Source organism: Diabrotica undecimpunctata, chromosome 6 (assembly GCF_040954645.1).
Source record: "Diabrotica undecimpunctata isolate CICGRU chromosome 6, icDiaUnde3, whole genome shotgun sequence".
NCBI lineage: Eukaryota > Metazoa > Arthropoda > Insecta > Coleoptera > Chrysomelidae > Diabrotica > Diabrotica undecimpunctata.
This window is the reverse complement of record NC_092808.1, coordinates 54,819,864-54,844,422: the sequence shown is the minus strand read 5'-3', so window position 1 is coordinate 54,844,422 and position 24,559 is coordinate 54,819,864. Positions and strand designations below refer to the sequence as shown.

Below are 24,559 nucleotides of genomic sequence, written 5' to 3'. Positions count from 1 at the left end.
CAGTTAACGGATACTCAATGTATTTCCTAGTATAACGCATCTTTGAAGAATTCAGATTTTATGACACGATCGCCGAAAACCACAAAGCTGTTTTATTTTCACGACTAACTGCAAACTAATGTACATGCGTAACGTGCGGATTTACAAACATTACTGATTGACAGTCGCAGCAACCCCGTAGATGAGACTAGAGTAAACAAACCAGGACCGCCAGAACCAGGCTTCTGTTAATAATGCCAACATTTTTTTTGTTTTTTAAAAACCTGTACAGGGCAGAGGATGTAATTTTATCCAAAAGTCGTAATAATACTTTTTTATTACCGTTACTAAAGGTAACTTTCGGTGGGTATTCCAATTCAATTTGTCATTTTTTTTTAATTTTGTGATTGTTATTCCAACATTTTTTTTCATTTTTAAAAGGCCGGTAGAGTGTAAAAGGTGTAATTTTATCAAAAAGTCGTAAGAATACTTTTTTATTGTCTTTACTAAAGTTAACTTTTGGTGGATATTTCAAATCAATTTGTCAATTTTTTAAAAATTTTGCGATTATGGATTTACCCATATACATAGTGGTGTTAAGTATAGGAATATAGTTTCCTTATATTTCTTTATTTACAAACAAAAGTCGCTTTGAAAACTTGGATCATTAGCGACATTAGGTCATTATAAAATTATATAAAGATGTATCTTTAAGCAAGCTAATTAAGTTTTTGGTATTTAAATGTTCACCTAATACTGTTTTTAAATCACTGGAAATATTATTTTTTCTATTCACTGTATATTTTCCACATTCTGTTAGGTGTTTAACCGTAATGTTGAGACTTGACAATATTCGCACACTGGAATATTTCCCTTAGTCATTAGATACTTACGCTTATATTTTTCATAACATAACATTTTTCTGTCAGTCGATCATCAATCAATTTCATTAAAATATACTGTTATCCTTCTTTATACACTTTTATTAAAACCCAAACAATATTACAATACTTAATAACACCTAACTAAACTTCAAAATGATTCAAAACTCAATTACTACTACTCTTAAATGCCAACTTCCTATTTTTATACATTTTCTGATGTTTCAGACCATAAGAAACATTTCAAAATATGTCGATGACATCTTGAACATTCTAGATTTTTAATACTTCTCTTTCGTCAAGGGTCTTCTCTTTAAGAAATCAATTTTACGGAATTGTCGTAACACTGCTTCTTCCCTTATAGCGACCGAAGCCAACACGTTGGATTAGTTCCTTAGTATGGATATGAACTATCTTGGGTTTAGTTCCAGCCGAACACTAGATGTGGTAGATCAGATCGTTTATTTTCTGCAGGACGGTGCACGGAGCCTCCCAGTTTCGTCGAAGTTTTGTTTCTTACATTTGGGATTGTATAACCATACTAGCAAATGTGAAGGTTGAGGGTAGGCTAACAGAAGAAATTCAAATCCGTCGAGGAGTCCGGCAGGGATGCATCTTGTCGCCACTTTTATTTAATCTGTATAGTGAAGCTATTTGTGAACAAGCACTCGAGGAAGAAGATCTTGGTCTGATAATAAATGGTGAGACGATCAACAATATAAGGTATGCTGACGATACGGTTCTCCTAACGGGAACGCTAGTAGAACTACAACATCTCGTTCAAAGTCTCAATATATACTGTAACAGTTACGGCTTGAAAATTAATTTGAAAAAAACTAAATTTATGGTAATCACGAAATCAAAGAACATCAGAGCTAATCTTGTAATAGACAATACAACGATTGAGCGTGTGTCCTGTTATAAATATCTAGGTGCTTGGATCACAGACGATACTGATCAAACAAAAGAGATTAGATGTAGAATAGAAATCGCTAGATCAGTCTTTAATAGAATGCGCAAACTCTTTTGCAATCGTGATATCAATATAAAGTTACGAATATGAATGCTGCGGTGTTATGTCTTTTCTACCCTGTTGTATGGAGTAGAGGCTTGGACACTAAAACAGTTGACCACAAAAAACATCGAAGCTTTCGAGATGTGGTGCTATAGGCGCATTCTCAGAATATCATGGATGGACCGCGTCACTAACACGCAAGTACTCCAAACTTTAGACAAAAGATGCGAAATTCTAAATGAGATATATATATATATATATATGTGGCTAAACACCCCTTTAGGGGTTACGCCGCTTACGCTCTCTAGATCTATGTTTTGAGGTAGATCAGTCCTCATGTTCCTTATTTAATTTTCTCAGTTATTTTTCTCCATTGTGTCCTATCTCTGGTTTTTCCTTTCCACTGTCGTATGCCCGCCTTGTTGAGATCATTTACAACTTCTTGTAACCATGTAGATCTTGGTCTTCCACGTCTTCTTTTGCCAGCTGGTGTCCATTCCAATATTGAGAATATCGTCGTAATTGATCCTGATCTCCATACGTGTCCTAGCCATTTTGCTCTTTGTTGTTTTATTTTACACACTATATCTTCCTTAATTTCTTCCAGTAGCTCAAGGTTCGTTCTTTGTCTAAATTCATTTTCATTTATTTTTATTGGTCCCAGTATTGCTCTTAGTATTTTTCTTTCTTGTATTCTAAGGTTTTCCTCTTGTTTTTTTGTCATGCTGAGGGTTTCGGCTGCATACATCATCGTCGGTCGAATTATTGTTTTGTATACCTTCATTTTCGATTTCTTACTCAATAGTTTATTTTTTAGTAATTTCTTATTTGCATGGAAGGTCTTATTTGCTGTAATAATCCTTTCTTTGATTTCTGTTTCTCTTTCTCCATTGTTTGTTATTAATATTCCCAAGTACTTAAATTTTTCGACTTCTTCAAAAATGTATTCGCCTAGTCTAACCTTTTTGTTTTCGAAGTTTTTATCAAATCTCATTATTTTTGTTTTTTCTTGGTTTATTTTTAATCCCATTACTTTTCCTTCTGTTACCATTTCATTTAACATTTTTTCCATTGTTTTTCTATTTTTTGTTATTAGCACAATATCGTCAGCGTATGCTATTATTTGTCCTTCTCTAGTTCTAAGGGTACCTTTGTTTATTTTCCTGACGATGTATTCCAGGGCAAGATTAAACAGGGTTGCTGATAACGAATCTCCTTGTCTAACCCCTTTATTTATGACAAATTCTTCTGTGTCTCCTACTTGAGTTTTTATACTCACTATAGTTCTACTCATTGTCATTTTTATTAATCGTCTTAATTTGTTTTGTATTCCCATTTCTTTCAGAGCTACCATTAATTTTGATCTTTTTATTGTATCAAATGCTTGCTGAAAATCTATAAAAAGCAGTTCAATTTCTATTTTATATCCATGAGCTTTTTCCATAATTTGTTTAACTGTATGTATGGCATCTGTTGTAGACTTTCCCTTAATAAATCCGCATTGATAGTGTCCTATGATATTCGTCATAGCGTTGGTCAGTCTTCGATGTATTAAGGTCGACATAATTTTATATGCTGTGTTTAATAGCGTCAGTCCTCTGTAGTTATTACACATTTGTTGGTCTCCTTTTTTATGAATCGTGATAATTTGTCCTTTGTTCCATTCTTCCGGCATTTTTTCTTCGTCCCATATGTCTTTTATTAAATTGTACAGTTTTTCTTTTAATTCTTCACCACCATATTTTATAAGTTCCATATTGATCCCGTCTGATCCTGAAGATTTACCATTACGGCTGCTATTTATAATTTCCTCAACTTCCTCTTTTGTTGGTCTTTCTAGCTGGTTTCCTAACATCATTGTCTCTTCTTCTACGTTTTCATTTAGGTCTTGATCTTCTTGCTCTGTTAATAATTCTTTAAAATAGTGAGTCCAAATTTCTTTATACTCTTCATCATTTTCTGATACTTTTCCATTTTTATCTTTTATGCCTTTTATCTTTCCTTTAAAAGTTTTGTTTTGCTCGCTAATTTTCTTATAAAATGCTTTTGTGTTTCTGTTCTTACTTTCTTTTTCTATTTCTTTTATCTTATCATCTAACCAGGCACGTTTAATTTTCCTTATTTTTTTCTTACATTCATTCCTTATTCTATTGTATTCTTCCCTATAATCCTGTCTATTTGTTCTTATCCACATTTGTCTAATTTCTACCTTCTTTTTTAGCATGTTATGGCATTCTTCATTATACCATTCTTGTTTTTTTTTGTTTCTTTTTATTCCTATGTGTACATCCGCTGTTTCATTTATACATTTTTTTAAATTTCTCCATTCTGTTTCTATATCCTTGGTATATTTACACTGTTCCTTTAGTTTTTTGTTCATGTCATCAGCATACTTAATCCTTATGTCTGGAGCATTCAGTTTTTCTACGTACCATTTGTCTTTCATTGTCGTGTTTTTTAGAGTTCTTTTGACTTTTTGTTTTACCTTTGCAGTCACCATAAAATGATCTGTGTCTGCATGCGCACCTCTGTAAGTTCTCACGTCCGTAACCGATGTTTGTTTCCTTCTTGTAATCAGAATATGGTCTATTTGGGACCATGTTTTTTGGTCTGGGGAAATCCATGTTACTTTATGGTATTTAGGATGTTCGAAATTTGTACTAATGATAATCATATTGGTACTAGCTGCTAGGTTACATAATCTTTGACCATTGTCATTTGTTTTTTCGTGTAATGTGTGTTTACCTGCTACTTGGTTAATGTAGTCTTCCTTACCTACTTGGGCGTTAAAATCTCCCATTACCAGTATTGTGTCTTCTCTAGGTAAATTCTCCATTTCTCGTTCAAGTTCCTCATACATTTTGTCTTTTTCCTCCGCAGCAGCACTTTCAGTTGGAGCATATACGTTTATGATTGATATATTAAATGGTTTGGCGTTAATTCTCAGGTAAGCCATACGTTCATTTATTGGTTTAAATTGCATAATGTTATTTTTTATTTTTCCCATAATTATGAAAGCAACTCCATATTGACCTTGTTTTCCATGTCCCGAATACTGTAGTGTGTAGTTTTTTTTATTTATTTCTCCTTGACCTGCCCATCTAATTTCTTGAATCACTGCAATATCAATTTGGTATCTTTCTAGTTCTGAGACAATCTCCTGCATTTTTCCTGGTTCAAGCATTGTTCTGATGTTCCACGTACTTATTTTTAGTTCATCGCGTTTTTTCATTTTTCTATTATATTTTTTCCTGCTCGTCTGTTTTATCTTATCTAATCTATTCATGTCCTTTTCCTTTGTCATTTTCGTTTCCGTTTTTTGTTGTGTGTACGATATTTGTTGTTTTATCGGTTTTTTGGCGTGTCTTGGTTTGCCTTTTCCAGTTCATTCTTCTCTTTGTTCCATTTCCATATAGCCCCGTCAATATTTAATTTTTGATAACCTACTCTGGTGTTCATACCTTTTTCTTGTTGAAATTTTGCAATTTTCCGTATTTCTTGTTGGATCTTCATCTCTTCTTGCGTTAGATCGTTATTGATGTATATTTCTGGCTTTGATGCCCTTAGTTTGTTTTTGTTCTTCATGATTTTAATTTTTTCATTTCTGTTTTTTAGTTTTACAAGACATGTTTTGTCGCCTATTTTATAAGCATCTTCTATTTCTACTTTAATGCCTAATTCTTTTTCCACGAAATTTGCCATAATCTCGTTGACTACATTTGGGTTATTTGTATCCATCGGTAGACCCTGGACAATAACATTGTTAGCCTTTCTCTCTTTCTCGAGCTGTTCTACCTTCATTTTCACTATCTTTAGTTCCTGCTTCATTTCATCATTTTCCTTTTTTAGTTGTTGGTTACTTTGTTTGAATTCATTTATTTCTTTTTTTAATTCTCTGAGGTCATTTCTATATTCTCGTTGTTCTTCTTTTATTCCTTTTACCTCCGTTGTTAGATGTTGTGTTTGATCTGTTAAATTTTGCATCATTTTTAAAAGCTGATCTATTTTGTTTTCATCTTTCTGTTGTTTGGTTGGTGTTCTGGTAAGTTTCTTGCTCTTGTTGAAAATATCTTCATCATCTTCCTTTCGACTTCTTTTTTTATTGTCTTCTGAGGTGTAGTCATCATCGCTATCCATTTTTATTTCTTTTTTATGTATTTTTTACTCTATATTATAGCAAGCGGTAAGTTCTAGTTCTCCGGTCAACCCGTCAGAAGCTCTAGAACTTCTCAAGCAATAATTGAGTATGAAATTTAAATTTATTAAATATTTTATTTCTTCTAAATTTTGTTTATTTAGTTAATATTATTAATTAGCGGATTTCCTTTCTTGGATTTTTGAAACTTTTTGGATAACCGGCAACGTCGATTCAATTTGATCAAGACTTGTCTTCTTATCTGTTATTAAAAGAACTGGAATTTCTAAATGTCGTTTTGTTTTGAATACAATAAAATGTTTTAAAACTTACTTACAGGTCACTTTTTGCCAATTTTCTTTGCACTGCAGAGAGTTTATGTCCTCATACAATTTTTCACGTATAGTTTGGATTTTATTTCTCACTATTACCTCAAAAATCGGAATAAACACTGGTAAAAATGTTTAACACTTTTATTTCGCACAACGCGCTGTTGCCTCTGCTCTCTAAATGAGATAAAAACTAGAAAGGTGGAATACTTGGGGCACATTGTGAGAGGTGAAAAGTACGAACTTTTAAGAAATATCATGCAGGGCAAAATTAAGGGCAAAAGAAGTGTGGGAAGAAGAAAAATATCGTGGCTTCGTAATCTACGTGAATGGTTCGGGTGTAGTTCGATTGAACTTTTTAGGCGCGCTGCTAACAAAGTCGCAGTGGCCATGATGATTTCCAATCTCCGCTAGGAGTGGCACGAGAAGAAGAAGAAGAACCATACTAGCTCACCTCTATCGAAAGTTGTCCTAGTAGCACGCATGTCGAGCCTGGCCTTGACCTTTTCACTTTGAAGCTTCAATTTTTTACGAGCAAATTTCTAGACTTTTTCCCATTTTTCTTTCAAATTTCCGATGTACATCAGGAATAAATGTCCTTCACAGGGAGTCGATATTGTAAAAATATGATCTTGAGGAAGCTGCATTTCTCTTCAGTAATCATCATCGATGGAGAATAACCTGTTGCTTCATGTTCGGAACTACTATAGGCTAGCAGGAATAGAGGATTTAAAGTATCCCAATCTTTTTGATTATCAGCGACAAAGATTGAAAGGTATTGACAAATAGTACTATTAAGTCTTGCGACCATTTCGTCTTACTGCGAAAAAAGAGATGTAGTACGAGTATTCTTAATACCTAATATTTTTAGTAATTCTTGCCATAATTCTGATTTAAAATATCAGCCTTGATCAGAATGTAACTCTAAACTAACTCCATGTTTTGATAGGACGTGTGCTCTGAGTGCTTCTACTACTGTAGTCGCGTCTTGATTAGTAAGAGGTGAAATTTCAGGTTGAAAAATATTTCATTTTGACCATTAAGTACTTGTTTCCTCTCTCTGTCATCTGAACTGGACCGAGAATATCCACTGGAAGTCGTTCAAAAGGCTCCCCGAAAAAATATTGCGTCATTTTATCACGACTTATTGTTCTAGGACCTTTTCTACCGTTACAAAAATCGCATTTATTACATCAATCTTCCATATCTTGCGAAAATTGATTTAGTAAAATATGTCTAGAACTCTGGAAAGTGTTCTTTTAATTCAAAATTGTCCTCCAGAAGGGCTTCTTTGAAGCTTTTGCAACACACTATTAATGTGTTATTTTGGCAGTACCAATTGTCGAACTTTACGTACTCCATCAGTACTTTCCCATTTCAGACATAATAGACCATTAGATTATACCGAGAACGCGTGAAGCTCTTTTTCTTTCTTTATATACTGATACAAAGGTGCCTGGACATATTGACATATATGCGCATTTTACTGACTATAATAAAGCATTAGATAAAGTACAACATAAACAATTAATAAATTTCCTGAAATCAAAGAAAATAGACTACAATAACCTCAGAATCATACTATAAATAGCGAGCGAAAGTACATGTTAACGAACAGATGTAACAGGAAATTCAAATTAGACGCGGGGTGAGACCGGGATGCGTATTGCCGCCAATCCTTTTTAATGCCTACTTGAAAGAGTTCCTGAAATATCTTTTGAGAGTGAAATAGCTGGAATAACGATAAATGGAGTTCCCATTAACAACACTAGATATGTGTGATAATGATGTATGTGATATGAGTTCCCATTAACAATAATAGATATATACGATACTGTCATGTTAGCCGAAAATAATGAAGATCTAATGGAGACTAATGACTAGAATAGCGGAGTATGGAAAAGAATATGAAAGTCAAGGATACAGAATATATAAGACTATCCAAAGCTCAAAGAAATAACGAAAATGTTCTAATAAACGAAGCAAATGTCGAACGAGTGGGCAAATATGCAATCTTGGAACATTCATTAACTCCAGAAAATAAAAATCAGAATGGAAAAAGCTAGAGCCAATTTCAACAAAATGAGTAGAGTGCCTTGCCCAAAAAGATTTAAAGTTAGAGCTAAGTGCTACGGCAAGGGCTACGTTAATTCGACTTTGTTTTATGCGATGGAAGCTTGGACCTTGAATACGAGATCAATGAAAAAACTGGAATCATTAGTGTTGTGGGTGTACAGAACACGTCACCACAAATAAAGAGGTTCTGGGTAGGATAAGTAAAGAAATGTAAATTTTAAATACAATCAAAATAAGAAAATTGGAATATTTCGGATATATTACACGTGGAGATAGATACTGCTTGAACTGATTATACAAGGAAAAAGATCCAAGGAAAAAAAGCATAGGAGACTTAGGACGCACTTAGGATCGCAAATTTGCACTCAAGACTTATTCAGCAAAAAATAAGTAAAGAGCAATCCAGGCATCATAAAATCAAGAGTTCGAATTGTGATAGGTCTTGAAATACAAACTAGGCTCCAAGTTAATCTGTCATCATCATTCATCATCATCATTCTCTTGACCTTCTTCTCTTGTTACATTTCTCCATTAAGATCTATCTTGGGTCATCTAATACCCTTTACCGACATGTCCTGCCTAAGCGTCTCCCCCAGGTCTTTTTTGGTCTTCCTCTCCTATTACATCCAGGAACCCGCAGATCAGCAATTCTTCGTATTGGGTGATTAAGGTCTCCACGTTGAACATGACCTTCTTCAGAAACATCTTAACCTATGCTCATTCCTAATTTTATCCTTTTTTGTCACTACACTCATCCATTTAAGCATTCTCATTGTCGCCATATGCATTCGTTGTTCCTCTTTCTTTTTAATTGCCCAACATTCAGTTCCGTACATCATAGCTGGTCTTATGGCTGATTTATAGAATTTTCCCTTCAGCTTCATTGAAATTTTTCTGTCACACAACACAGCACACTCCTAATTACAATTCTTCCATTTAACCCTAATTATACTGCATGCATCTCCATCTATTCCCCCATTACTCTGTAACACCGATAGTAGATACTTAAAACTATTACATTTCACAATCATTTCACTATCCTTTAATTTGTACTAACTCCATCTTTAAATAAACATTCCAAATACTCTGTTTTTGTCCTACTAAGTTTTAAACCTTTTTCCTCACGAGCTTGTCTCCACTGTTCCAGTTTTTGTTCGCATTCGCTATTTTATTTAACTTTATTTTTAAGTTAATCTGTATGTGCTCAAAATCAAAGGAGGAACTGTTATGTAGAATAGGATTAAGATAGGATAAAGAATAGTTATTCCTGTTAGTTAATTTACCTATGATAGTTCCTGTAGGACTTAAACTGGCCAAAAGTATGTGGCATTCGTTCTAGTACATTGTAAGGTTCTGGAGAGGTACTTTTAATAATACACAATAATGCATCTTCACATACTAGCAGCTTTGCAATATTTTTTACACAAGAAAGGAGTAACTATTTTATAATAACCTTTTTGTTCAACCAAACTTAATATGACAGAGCACTTATGGGACATAATCAAATTAAAGATTACAGCTGGTAAACATCCTGCTAGTAATATAAATTGTCGTATTCAAGCAGTGTTACATGAATGGGAATATCTGCCCCAAGAAAAAAATTATAACTTAAAATTAAAACAATGAATATATAAACAATAATTTTTGAAGATGCTGTTCTTAGATTTGTTAAAGCCATACCTATATAAACGTGATAGCATACAATCATTGTCAAATGCTATAAAATGATTTCTAACAAATTCAATTAAAGGCAATGAGGAGCCTGTAACCTGTAAAGAGATGAGCGTGGTGTTTTATTTGCTGCGGTTGGAAAAAAATCGAGTCACAACGATCATCTGCTGAAGTTGCAATGTGTCAGTTTGCAAATAACATTTGACAACAGTTACATGCGATTTCTGCAAAAATGGCAAACCAAGTAGTAAATAAAACAAATTAACCCTAAACATGGGACGTCTTCATTTCAAACATTTTTCTTTATTTTTCTTGAGTTCTGCCTTTCTTGAAGATTTTGTCTTTTTTCGAGAATAATTGTGATATTTTTATAAATTTCATTAAAAAAACATAAAAAATCAGGGCACCGTGTTTTCCTATCTCTAGGCTCCCAATCTCACATTAATAGATGTGGTATAGATAATAAACCGCGCGGGTAGCTACGCGAGATTCCAGAGCGCGGGTAGTTAAAGTTTAAGAATATATACATAGAGGAAGACTTTTGAAGCTCACAAAATCTGAATTGCTGTCACATATCAACAATAAAAGCTTTTTGATAGATTTTATTATACAATATTCAGACTAATATGCTGTGATTTAATTTAATGTTAAAACACAGGCGCGCGCGTTTGTTTGTGTGTGTATGTGTTTTTGAAAGATTAGTCAAGTGGACTAAAACTAATGACTGGTTTTCTTACTTTCAACATAATGGATAATCAAACTCAACCAACATTAAAAAGTGTTGATCACTTACTCATAGCCTTTCTTTTGTAGTAATATTCTCATGGTACTTGAAACTTCTGTCGCATAAACTTTATGAAATATTGGTGCTATTTGGTCCGTGACTTTTCCATCTCCAGCTCCTATATCTAAAAGACTTCTGCATCTCCAGTCTTCATCTACTCCTAACAGTTTTCTGACCTGTGGTTGAGACACCACAAACATAGAACCTCTTTGAAGCCACCTGTAACCAAAAACCTATCGTTAAATTTTTGTCAAAATGTAAAACCAAATGAATCATTCTTTGTAGACTACAAGCCCGTAGGACATTTTTAAGGGGTCATTTGACCCAGCATAAATCACATATAAATCAATACTACTACATTTATGTAATAACAACTTTAGAAACTATGTCATTAATTTTTATTGGTACAGATGGCTACACAGGTAAGGTAAAGGGGGGGATATTTTTTTTTGTACGGCATTTATAACTTAGGTAGGTAATACAAAAATAATGACCTGCGACCTAATGCCGTACAAAAATATTGGTACCAGTAGCAGGGACAATCTTTAATTTTCTGAAAATTTTGAACCCATTTTCAGCAACTTGATACAGTACGACATTCATACACATAGTTTCGGATCATTATTTAAATTACTTTTTTGCAGTGCCGTACATATCGGCTGGTACAGGGGTGAGAAATCTAGGGCACAACCCTTGATTTTAACCCATATTCGTTAAGGTCATTGAAAAATGTGTGGCATTAATTCCAAATGATTACTTGATGCGCAAAGAATTTTTGGCAACTATGCCGTCTAAAAGTTATGGTTCTTGCAAATGGTAAAGTAGTCTGTGGTGTATGATATATTTTAAATACTGTGGCTTTTATTAGATATCTAAAAGAAAACAAATGAAAAAAAAACAAAGCAGTACATTTTTAAACTTTGCTAAACTTTTTTTAGACCCCCTGCTATTCACTTTAAAAGATTTAAATTTCTGACAGTAGTGAGACATTTCTACACATTTATTAATTAAATTTAAATAAAAATATAGTATTCGTTATAACGTATGGTCCTAAAGTTTTGGGAAAAATTTCACCTGGTCTGATTGAGAAGCAAAATGCATTTAACAAAGAAGGCTATGGAATTGAAATGTCATCAGTTATTGACATTTAATAAACAAAGCAGAATATTTTGGTTTGTGCTCTGCAAAATGTCTTATAAAATTGATATTCGTCGAGGTGTTTATAATATGGATAATATTTATCGAGATCAAAACATAAGCAAATCGACAATTTATCGCACAATCAGAGAATGTGAAGAAGGGATACCATGTGTTAACTTGCGTAAAAGTGGCCGACCGCGCATTTTGAACCATACAAGAGAGGCAAGACTGATTGAAGCAGCGAAGAACAAAATTGGAGTCTCACAACGAAAACTGGCCAGAATATTTCATGCTGGAAAAACTACAGTATACAGGACCCTATCGAGTAACAATATTATCTACCGGAAAAGAAGAAAAGCCCCAAAATACACAGAGGATCAATTAGAGAGAATTCCGAGATGTTGCCGCGCGTTAAGGCGCGTGCATTTCGTCAACAAGTTGATCGTGATGGACGATGAAAAATATTTTACTTTGTCCAACTCTGAGATGAAGGGTAACGATGGGTTTTACACGAACGATTACGAAAATGTACCTGATGAAATAAAATTCAAAAGTAAGAAAAAATTTGAGGACAAAATTTTGGTACCTATGGTGTGCAATTTCTGAGGCTGGCTTTATCTCACAGCCCTACATTGGTGTTGTTCGAGGCGAAGCCTTAAACGCAAATATTTATATTCAAAGATGTCTCTCTAAATTGCTTCAGTTTGTGAACACACATCATGCAAATGATCAAATAGTCTTTTGGCCAGATATTGCTTCATGTCATTACGCGAGAATCACAAGGGACTGATACGAAACTAACAACATTACCTTTGTACCGAAAGCAGACAATCCCCTCAACCTACCTCAGGCTCGTCCAATTGAAGAGTTCTGGGCAATATTAAGTCGGAAAGTCTATAATAACGGATGGGAAGCACAAAATCAAGGACAGTTAAGACGCCGCATATATACAAAAATTAGAGAAATTGACGCCGAGGTCGTCCAAAGGATGATGCAACGTGTCAGGGGAATTATTAGGCAAATCGAAAATAATGGTCCCTTGTCTGTCATTTGAATTTTGGGTTATAATAAGGATAGTTAAGTAAAATGGTTGAATAATTTAATAAAAATATAAGATTATTGTGGTCAGAGTTATATGCTTTTGAAATTTTTCCCAAAACTTTAGGACCATCCGTTATGAAAAAATCAGCAAAACATTAGTTCACTTAATGGGAGGGATGAACTTGATGGTTTAATGATAAATTATCAACATTTAGCATTAATTTAGTTAGGTTTAATATTAAATCTCCTCGGTTAATGATGTCCAGTTTGTTACTTTTTTTTGGTTATGGGATCCATTACTGAGTTGAAACCCCTTTCTACTACTATTAAGAAGAAAAAGCAATTAAAAAGTTTCTCGCGGTATTCCATGATACGGGATAAGTAACAGATATGTCTTTTTGAAGCCAGAATTGTTGATATCCGTTTCTAAACTGCACCTTTAAGTTCTTTGTTAGTGCTTATTCCAATCAATTTTTCTTGTAATGTATTCTCGTTTCTTCAATATCACTAAATAAATTGATAATCAGTGCGGTATTACCAGCGTCAAAATATCCTCAAATCTAGTTAAAAAATCTCAATAGATGGCTTTCAAATGTTGGACATAGATTGAAACATCATCTTCCTGGTAGATTACCTGGAACAAATTGAAGAATTGGGAAAATTCGTATTTTCCAATTTTTTGCTTCATCAGTTTAATACTGGCAAGAATCGCTGAAATCATCAACCTTATTCTTATCAAACTTAAACTGTCTGGCTCTGAATCCAAAAAAGTCTGGTTCTAAACCAACTCGAGGCCACTTACTTGTGCCAAATAATTTTGTAAAAAAATCCATTAAGTTTATTTAAAATGGAATATATAGTAATTGGTGAATTATAATCCATATAAATGAATTTTGTGTATAGGTCAAAACCAGGCATGATCCTTATTCGGCATTCAAAAAATACATGATTTAGGTTCTCTATTAGGCCCCATTTACAGTAAGGGTTGTCCAACAAATTCAGTTTGAAAAGATGCTGACTTGTTAAATAATGACCGGTCCGCATTCTTATAATAGTTGTAATGTGTCTCCTATCTTTATATGAAAAGTTTTGAAACAATGTCTTATTAGGGAAAATATTTTGTACGCTGTAATATTGATACGATTTTTTACTAATTGAAGTTTTCCAAGTGTTTTTGAATTTGTTTTTAATTTGATTCCTTATTATGGGTTACACGTCTTGGGAATCTAATTTCATATTCAACGGGACATTAAGATCTCTCTCTATTTTGGCCAGTGTGTCAGCTTGTAGGTTGCCCCGTATATCGGAATGACCCGGTATCCATGAGATAACTATTTCGAACCCGTTTCTATTTGCAGATGAAATAAGATTTTTTGTTTTAAGGTACCAATAATCTACCGAAGCAGAAATATTGCTACTATTAATTTTAGAAAACATGTTAGGATGTTTCGAAAGAAAAATACTAAGGCGCATCTATGGAGCGGTAAATGAAAATGGTGTCTGGAGAAGACGATACAACTTCGAACTCTATAGGATATACCAGGAACCAGATATCGTAAAACACATAAAGATAGGACGTCTGAGGTGGGTAGGCCATGTAATGCGGATGGAGCAAACCGACCCAGCTAGAAAAACGCTCCTTGATAGACCTATTGGTCAAAGAAGAAGAGGAAGACCCAGAACAAGATTCCTAGATAACATAGACCAAGATATGAGAAATATGGAAATACGTGCTTGTCGGAGGAAGGCGATGGATAGGGACGACTGGAGAAAAATTCTTGGGGAGGCTAGGACCCACACAGGGTTGTAAAGCCAAAATGATGATGAATTTTAGAAATTTCACTAAGAGAATCGGAAAAGATAACTTTATTGATCTGTCCATTAATGGACAAATTAACTGCTTGATATATAGCCATGTTTTCTGCTTTACATATGCACAGGTCATCAGGTAGTTTGGATGAAAATTTGTAATTGATACTGGGAATGTAAATGCCAAAACCTACTTTGTTACAATTTTTTGGAGCATCCGTATAAATGAAAGTAAAATCATTGATATATTTTTCAGTAAAAATTTTGACAGTAAGTGATGCCGAAAATATTAATTTACTGTTTCAATAATGAATTTAGCAAAAATAAATCTGTTAAATAGGCAATGTCTGTTTTTTTCCTTAATAAATTTTGTTTCAAATTTTTGTCTTTACTATCAAGAAACTCAAAACAGTTTCAAATAGTGTAAAAAATCTTGTCAGGCATAAGCCTTTCGACAGCCAGCGTACATTAGTGTAAAGAAGTAATTGGTGGAAGTTATCGCCATTTTCTTAACACAACTGCGCAAATAACCGCGTAATCAACGCATTGTTTCGGATTCGGTTTACTGCATCAATGACAAATTGGAGATATTCATGAAATCTTGAATTCATATTTTTAGCAACTAAATATTGTCTCTGGATGACGCAGTGTAGAAAACGATCATATATGCCAATAATAATGCTTGATTACTAGGTAAAATTGAGTCGTCCAGCTATATAGAGAAATGGGTCGTTTGAAAATAATTACACAAGCTTTCAACATCATAACTCATTTCATCAATACATCTTTAAACTGTGTTGTTACTTAAAGTTATTGTTTTAATGATATCAGATGCAAGTTTGTGTAGAACAGTTTTTAAACCATTACAATGGCTGGCAAAATTAACTATTCTTCGATAGTATGCTGTTTTCCGGATTTTCTCTTCCGGTCTCTTGTGAAGTTTTTCTTTAAGTTTTTGAAAATATTTCAAATCTTTTTCTGTTTTATAAGGGTAAAATATTCTCAGATGATCTTCCATCTTAGATGGCTTCATACCGCCATTGCTAAAAACTTCGTTGCATAAAAGGCACAAAGATATTTGTTTGTTCGACAATGATTGATGATTGAAATTTATTGCTATTGACCCTCATTTTCTTTTTCGCCCACGTAGACCACTTTCAGGTTTTCGATATCGATAACTTCGTTGCAATTTTTAGGGCTTAAGGTCGTGGCATATTATCGTGCACGTTGCGTTTCCAGCACATAGCGTTTAGTTTCCGAAAAATATAATTTAAATGGTTTTAAATATGAACAACGCACACTGTCCGGAACATAGCGTTTCAGACACTTAACGTTTCTGTTCAGGATATTTGAAAACAATATTTTACTGATGCCGACGGCTACGTAACGAGCCGTAACCAGTTGGTAAGAATAATGTGAATTAGATGTCCGTCGTTTTCCCCTTGTTTATTTAGGTATTTGTTTGATTTTGATACTGAGTATTTAAAAAAATAATTTTCGACGCTATTTTGTCATTTATGCATGTGTTTTTATTGTTTTGTAACAATTAATCACGGAAGTGATAAACAATTAGAACTTTTGTACGGAAGTGATACCTCTTCTTTTTAAAAATACTTTTTGGTTTGATATGTATGGCTTCGTTAAATGTAGTTTTTTGTTTTTTAACTGAAGGTGAAATTAAATTTAAAACATATTTAAACTGAATCCCAATCATTCTAAAATAATTGTTAAACCTATTAATTATTATTAAATTCCTAATTGTTTATCACTTTCGTGATTAGTTGTCACAAAGCAATAAAAACACATGCATAAATGACAAAATAGCCCCGAAAATTATTTTATTAAATACTCTGTATCAAAATCAAACAAAGACCTAAATAAACAACTAGGGGAAAACGACGGACATCTAATTAACATTATCCTTACAAACCGGTTACGACTCGTTACGTAGCCGTCGGCATCAGTAAAATATTGTTTTCGAATATACTAAACGGAAATGTTAAGTGTCTGAAACGCTATGTTCCCGACAGTGTGCGTTGTTCATATTTAAAACCATTTAAATTATATTTTTCGGAAACGCTATGTGCTGGAAACGCAACGTGCACGATAATATTTCACGACCTTTAGCGTGCATTTCTTAGAGGACGCAATTTTATTCTTTTGAGGTGTTGCGAATGTGGGTTGTGAGGTGAGTATAAGCTTAAATTCAAGTTTGTGGGGTCGCCACCATTGTTTAACGGCCGCCATCTTGGAAAAAGGGCTCCAAAGGATTTTCGCGCCGTATCTCGTGAAATAGCAACCCTACAGAAAATTATATTAAATATTATTCGTAGCTAATTAAATTGTCTACAACTTTATTTCCATTACTTTTTAGTGAAAAATGGAAAACAAAATAGTTATTAACAAAAATAACTAAAAACTTTTGAAAAAATTTTTTTTCAGGATTTTTCAAAGAATAATTTTCACTACAAATAATTGCATTAATTTTTCTGGGTTTTACCGCGTCCGACGTTGAACGGGTTCTTGATTATTCGTAAGAATACAATAAACACAAACCATTAGACTCAGTTTTCTAGTATATTATATTTTTTTATTCATATAATTTTAAATCAATTTATCATTTTCTTAACATTACTCTTATTATATTATTAATTTATTATCGCCCCTTTCCGCCACCCCAAAACTTATTATTATTAATAATCTGAAGATAAATTTCTTGGTAATAAAAAGACGAAAACAAATTTAATAGATCTTCTCAAAATTGCTCTTCAATTTGGGCAATTGGCAACCTTAAAAATAATAATTTTTATGTGTTTTCCAGCCTCGAAAGTATTTTGGCTTTTTTGAGATTTTAAATTGTTTATAACTTGAAAACTATCAACTTTAGAGAAAAATGACAACAGACCTTTTTGTTTAAAATGCCCCAGCACACCTAAAAAAATGTTTCTCGAAACAAAAAAGGGTATTTTTGGAATTTATTTAAGAAAATTGTTTAAACAATTTCTTAAACAGAAATCCGTAAAGAAACCGAATCAGAAACAGTTTTTCCACGGAAGCGGCTTCCTAACCTGGACTATAATACTTTTAAAGCCATTTAGAACAATTTTTTTTGTACGGCATTTTGTTTTTGTTGATAATTGTTGTCAATATTAACAAAATATGTCAATGCCGTAGAGAAATATTTAAATCGTGACATGCCACATATCAGAGGGAAATTAGTTTTCCTCTCATAAGCACATGTGCCGTGAGAAATGTACGGCATGTCCAAAAATGTAACTAAATTCAAATCAGTGAGTTTCATATTGGCTCAAATGGCCTCAAATGTACTACTTAAAAATAGATGGGTGCGCCCTAGATTTCTTATCCCTGTACCAGCCGATATGTATGGCACTGCAAAAAAAGTAATCTAAATAATGATCGAAAGCTATGTAGATACATGCCGTACTGTATCATATTGCCAAAAATGGGGTTAAAATTTTCCGAAAATCAAAGATTGTCCCTGCCCAATGACCAATTACCAAAGATTGACCAATATTTTTGTACAAATTATTTTGTATTAGGTACCTAACTAAGATATAAATGCCGTACAAAAATGTTTGATCAAAATTCCCTCTCGCCCGCTTTAGCGGTAAGTTTACCTTACCTGTGTAGTCACATGTACCGATCAAAATTGACGGCATAGTTTGTAAAGTTATTACTGTTACATTTTGTAGTATTAATTTATATGCGATTCATGTTGGGTCAAATGACCCCTTAAAAATGTCCTATGGGCTATTAGATTATTGTGTAGATGTTAGAAAATAATTTATTTATGAGGTTTCGTTTAGCCTTATTAAAGAAACTCAATAAAATATTATGGGTTCCTAAAAATCTAGTAACAACACTTTGTAGGTATATTGAGTTTATTATCTCATGGATAGAACAACTTTGAAGTAAAATAGACAAAAAACTTAAATACAACAGTTAAGAGTTGAGTGCGATATAAAAATAATTCGCAGTTTCGGACGTTTCCATTTTATGCCACTAACAAAGAAACTGAGGTCTCAATAAAATTATCATAACAATATACTGATTTAATCCTCTTTAATTAGGGATATCTACCGATCTCTTTTAGCTTTCAATAAAGCCAAAAGTTCTGGAACCTGGGAGGACTCTAAAAAGGATACTGGAACCTGGACCTCTCCTGATGGAAGAACAACGAATCAGATTAATCACATCTTAATAGATTCAAGAGATGGAACAGACCTAATAAACTGCAGAAGTTATAGAGGCGCAAACATAGATTCAGATCATTGCCTAGTGATCGTAACATTGAGGGCTAGAATTTCAAATACTAATAAAGAAAATAAAATGGATACAAAACATGGAATGTGCAAAAGCTGAGAGATGCGACAATTGCAGAACGGTACTCGAAAAACATCATCAACAGGCTAAGGAATCAAAATGTAAATGAAGAATTCCAGACAGATATAGACTCCTACTGGACCAGAATAAAGGAAGAGATTGAAGCAGCAGCGAAAGAGGAAATAGGAACAGAAATTTGTTCCTGAAGAAATAGTTGGTTTGACGATTAATGCAAAAATGCAACAAAAGAAAAAAAATATGCCTATGGAAAGATGCTATAAAACAATAATACGCCCAGTTCTAACATATGGTTCAGAGACCTGGACTCTAACAAAAAATAATGTTAGAATGTTTCGATAGAAAAGTACTAAGGAGAATTTATGGAGCCGTGAATGACAATGGAGTGTGGAGAAGGCGATACAACTTCGAACTTTATAGAAAATACCAAGAACCTGATATCGTAAAACATATTAAGATAAAACGTCTGAGGTGGATTGGGCATGTAATGCGGATGGAACAAAATGACCGAGCTAGAAAAACGCTTATTGATAGACCCATTGGTCAGAGAAGAAGAGCAAGACCTAGAAAAAGGTTCCTTGATAACATCGATGAAGACATGAGAAATATGGGAATACGTGCTTGGTGGAGAAAGGCGATGGATAGGGATGACTGGAGAGAAATTCTTGAGGAAGCTAGGATCCATATAGGGTTGTAAAGCGAGAATGATGAAGATGAATTACAAAGGTCTAAAAGGAGGTTGACGGCAGTTCTAAGAAGAAATTATCAATTTATTCCTAGCAGTACACCTCCAAAAGTTATTTCTAGGACCGTTCCAATGACACTGAAGTATTTAAAAAGCCAAATGATGAATTTACAGAAACCAAAAGTATAATGTTTACATTTTGTGGAATAACAAATTTGTTATAAATATGCATAATTAATATGTTTGCGGGACTGGTCTAACATCTTTCTTTTTGCGGAGTGTTCGTCTATTTAAAATTTTATCAGATTGGCTCAATTATTATCTTAGTGATACTAAATATGAATTAACAATTTAAATAACAATATGTGTAGGCAACACATATATTGTTTGTTTTATTTCTCTTTCTTTCTCTTTGTTTTCAATGGTTCATTAAATGAGCCGTTGGTATATTAGGGCAAGGCAGGTTTAAATATTGGCCCCTGTTTTCGAATTCGGACAGTTTCTGCAATGGAGAAGAGGGGCATTTAATGTGTTCATGAGGTATACAATATTCCTGGTTTAAGGAAGTTAACTTAGTTAACTTCAAGCATTAGCGAGAAGCGCCACTACCTGACTTGACAATGGCAAGTGCGACCTTGCCGAAACATCGTCAAAACAATTTTTTTCATCAAAACCAAAATTATTCAACGCGGAGTCAAACCCGGAAAACTACAGAAAGCATATATAACTCCTGCGGAAATTTCAAGTGTAACACACACACATATATATATATATATATATATATATATATATATATATATATATATATATATATATATATATATATATATAAAAGAAATTTAATCTTTGCAGATTAGTTAAATAGTAAACTCTTAAATATTGGGGAAATCTGCAAGAAATACTCTAATGTGTATCAATTGTTTCGCCGAACGTTTTCGCCAAAGAGAATTAATTTGGCTTCTTCAGGGCTGAAAGAGAATAAATTATAATTAGCTACCATATATTATCTATTAAAACATTATTGATCTTACCGTAACTTAGAATTGTAGAGTTAGAATATTAAAAAACTTTGCTAGTAACATAGTGGTGTTTTTTGTTACTATGTGCAAAAAAAGTTTTTTATAAGGATTGAAATGTATGGTAGCTTCGAACTTGACACGTAAAGGCTTACCCAAGGTTAATCGAAAAACCCAATTCAACTACATTTAAAAGGAGGTAATTCTTTGAATTGTCGGCAATAACTAAATTTTTGATTTTTAGATAGTTAAAAGTGAGGTTCTGTTTAAGCCAGAACGCAAGCGCTGACAACTTCATTATTAGTTCGTATGAATCTTTATGTCGTTAAGGTTCATTGGTAAAAAACGAATGAATTTAAATCCCAGTAAAGGGAAATATTATTTTGATTTTCTTTATTTAATTATATTATATTGTTCATGTATTATTGAATCTTATTGAGACGTATCTAAGAAAAGCAAGGGAATGTTATATATTTTTTTGTTAATGAAAATTAATTATAAAGGTATGTTAGTTGTTAATGGATATATCAGTCAAGTTAGTAATCTGTGATATAGTATTGTTCTTGGTATCTGATTTAAGTAACAGGTGGTATATATCGCTTAGATTCTTGATGTCACTCTTTAACATTAATGGAGAAATCGTTAAGGAAAATATAAGACATTTCAACGAACTCTCTTTTAGATTTATTGTTCTCACGGTGGAGAATTGTGGTGTTAGTATAGTCCATGAGATGACCAGTGGAATGGACATGTTTGGCTTATGCACAACGGTCAGGGTGAAGTCGAGAATCACTTTTGTGTAGTGTAATACGTGATTTCAATAATTGAGATGTTTGACCGATGTAGGAATTGTTGCAAGAGAGACATGGAATGTTGTAGACAATATTACTAAGCCTATCTATGGGAGTCTTATCTTTTATCTTAGAATAAAGATTATTAATTGTTAGGGCTGATCTACAAGCTACATTAAGTTTAATGTTGTTATTATTATTACCAAAGCTATTTTCAACACTTTTCAGAATCCTTGTTAACCCCGGAGTGATATCTCTGAAATATGGTAATGAAAAATATTTGTTTATAGGAGTATCCGAGACTGGGTTCCCACTTAAGATATCAGGATCAGCATTGTTAGTCGCGAAGGAAGGTGAAATATCTTCGTCATGGATAGTATTAAACAAAATCTTATTAACTAATGGTGTTGGATAAGCGTTTGAAATAAAAAGTTTCTGTAGGATTTGTAGGTTTTTTGTATGAAATGAAGAATCTGATAGTTTTGTTACTCTATTTTTCATCTGTTTGATTAAGTTGACTTTGGTAGAATTATTATGGTATGAGTTGTAGTTAAGGTATCTACCAGAATGGGTCGGTTTTTGATACCAATCTATTTTGATGTTGTTGGTTTCCCTGATCATCCTTATGTCGAGAAAGGGGACGGACCAATTACCATCTTCCCTCTCTATAGTGAACTGGATGTAGGGGTCATAACCATTAAAAGTGTCTAAGAGTTCATCTACCTTGTCATTGGGTATAGCCAAAATGATATCATCAACATATTTTTTAATAAATGGAATATTAAAGGATAGTAATGGAATGACTGAGTCTAATACATAATCCATAACGTAAGTTGCAATGATAGGAGAAATCTTAGCTCCCATAGGGGTACCGAAAGTTTGTTGATAGAATTTATCATTAAATGAGAAGTAAGTGTTGTTAAAGAGAAATTCGACGATGCTGATGAATCTGTCGTAAGACATGGAACAACAACCTCTAATACAGTCCCAGTTGATCTCTATTGATGTCAAACATATTCCTAGATGAACATTGCTGAATAAGGATACAACGTCAAGGCTAACGAGGACATAATTTGATGGAAGTATGTAGCCATTATATTTATTTACCATCTCAAAAGAATCTTTAATGTAATATTGACTTTAATAATTATATGCATTAGTAAGTATGTCTGTAACAAAAGCTGAGATATTTTCAGTGGGTGTTCCAATGGAAGCTACTATGGGACGAACCGATAGTGTTGGTTTGTGGATTTTTGGCAAAGCATAAAACTTTGCAATGTTCCCATTATATGTTGTTAGTTTTTTCTTTGTGTTACGGTCAATCTCATTGGAAGAGGCTAAGGATGCGATTAATGTATTGCATTTTCTTTGCAGAGAAGAAGTGGGATTGGATGTAAGTGAAACATAAGATCTATCATTATCTATAAGAGAAGAACACAGTTGTAAGTAGTGAGTTCTTTCTAAGATGACTGTAACATTACCTTTGTCTGCTTTTGTCACTAAGAGCTCAGGATTGTATTTAAGAAATTTTTTAGTTTTAGTCTAGATCTTACCTTACATACCTTACATACCTTTATAATTAATTTTCATTAACAAAAAAATATATAACATTCCCTTGCTTTTCTTAGATACGTCTCAATAAGATTCAATAATACATGAACAATATAATATAATTAAATAAAGAAAATCAAAATAATATTTCCCTTTACTGGGATTTAAATTCATTCGTTTTTTACCAATGAACCTTAACGACATAAAGATTCATACGAACTAATAATGAAGTTGTCAGCGCTTGCGTTCTGGCTTAAACAGAACCTCACTTTTAACTATCTAAAAATCAAAAATTTAGTTATTGCCGACAATTCAAAGAATTACCTCCTTTTAAATGTAGTTGCATTGGGTTTTTCGATTAACCTTGGGTAAGCCTTTACGTGTCAAGTTCGAAGCTACCATACATTTCAATCCTTATAAAAAACTTTTTTTGCACATAGTAACAAAAAACACCACTATGTTACTAGCAAAGTTTTTTAATATTCTAACTCTACAATTCCAAGTTACGGTAAGATCAATAATGTTTTAATAGATAATATATGGTAGCTAATTATAATTTATTCTCTTTCAGCCCTGAAGAAGCCAAATTAATTCTCTTTGGCGAAAACGTTCGGCGAAACAATTGATACACATTAGAGTATTTCTTGCAGATTTCCCCAATATTTAAGAGTTTACTATATATATATATATATATATATATATATATATATATATATATATATATATATATATATATATATATATAAAGTAGTTAGGTATTATTGACTGACAGTTATGTAAAATAAAGTTTTATTTTGGGGTTGCAGTCATTAATAGGGCAGGAAAGTGAAACTCTTTGTTCTTTATCTAGCTTTCGCAAAATGTATTTGCTTCTTCAGGATATGCTAAAATATGGTATCAGTAAATACAATGAAATTAAAATTAAATAGCATTGTATAAAACTAGTATAAAAACTTATAACATGAGGTTAATCCATAAAATTTTCAAATTTACAAAACATTAAAACTTAACTTATCTAGTTATATAAGTACAATATTTTAATTTTATTTAATTTTGTACGAATTCATTATGACATTGATTATGTTGATGTTTGATTTATGTCAGAAAGACACTCGTTTCTGTTTATTATATTTTTTGTTGTTGATAACTAGCTCTTGATTATTATTATGGTTACGTACAAAGTGGCGCCAAATATGAATATTTAAATTTTTATGAAATTATAGTATTAATTTTCGTAAGACAGAATGTAATTATAGATATTGCTTAGTTTATCAATATCAGTTTTTTTATTAAA

General features: G+C 32.9%; 1 protein-coding gene across 2 annotated transcripts in view; it reads right to left on the bottom strand.

Moving 5' to 3' along the window:
• LOC140443448 (protein-L-histidine N-pros-methyltransferase) overlaps window positions 1–24,559 on the bottom strand; it is a 772,543-nt gene that overhangs the window by 26,642 nt on the left and 721,342 nt on the right. For both annotated transcript variants that reach the window (XM_072534711.1, XM_072534712.1), the window contains exon 3: window positions 10,880–11,089. In XM_072534711.1, coding sequence (XP_072390812.1) covers window positions 10,880–11,089 — 210 coding nt within the window. The remainder of the gene's footprint in view (window positions 1–10,879; window positions 11,090–24,559) is intronic.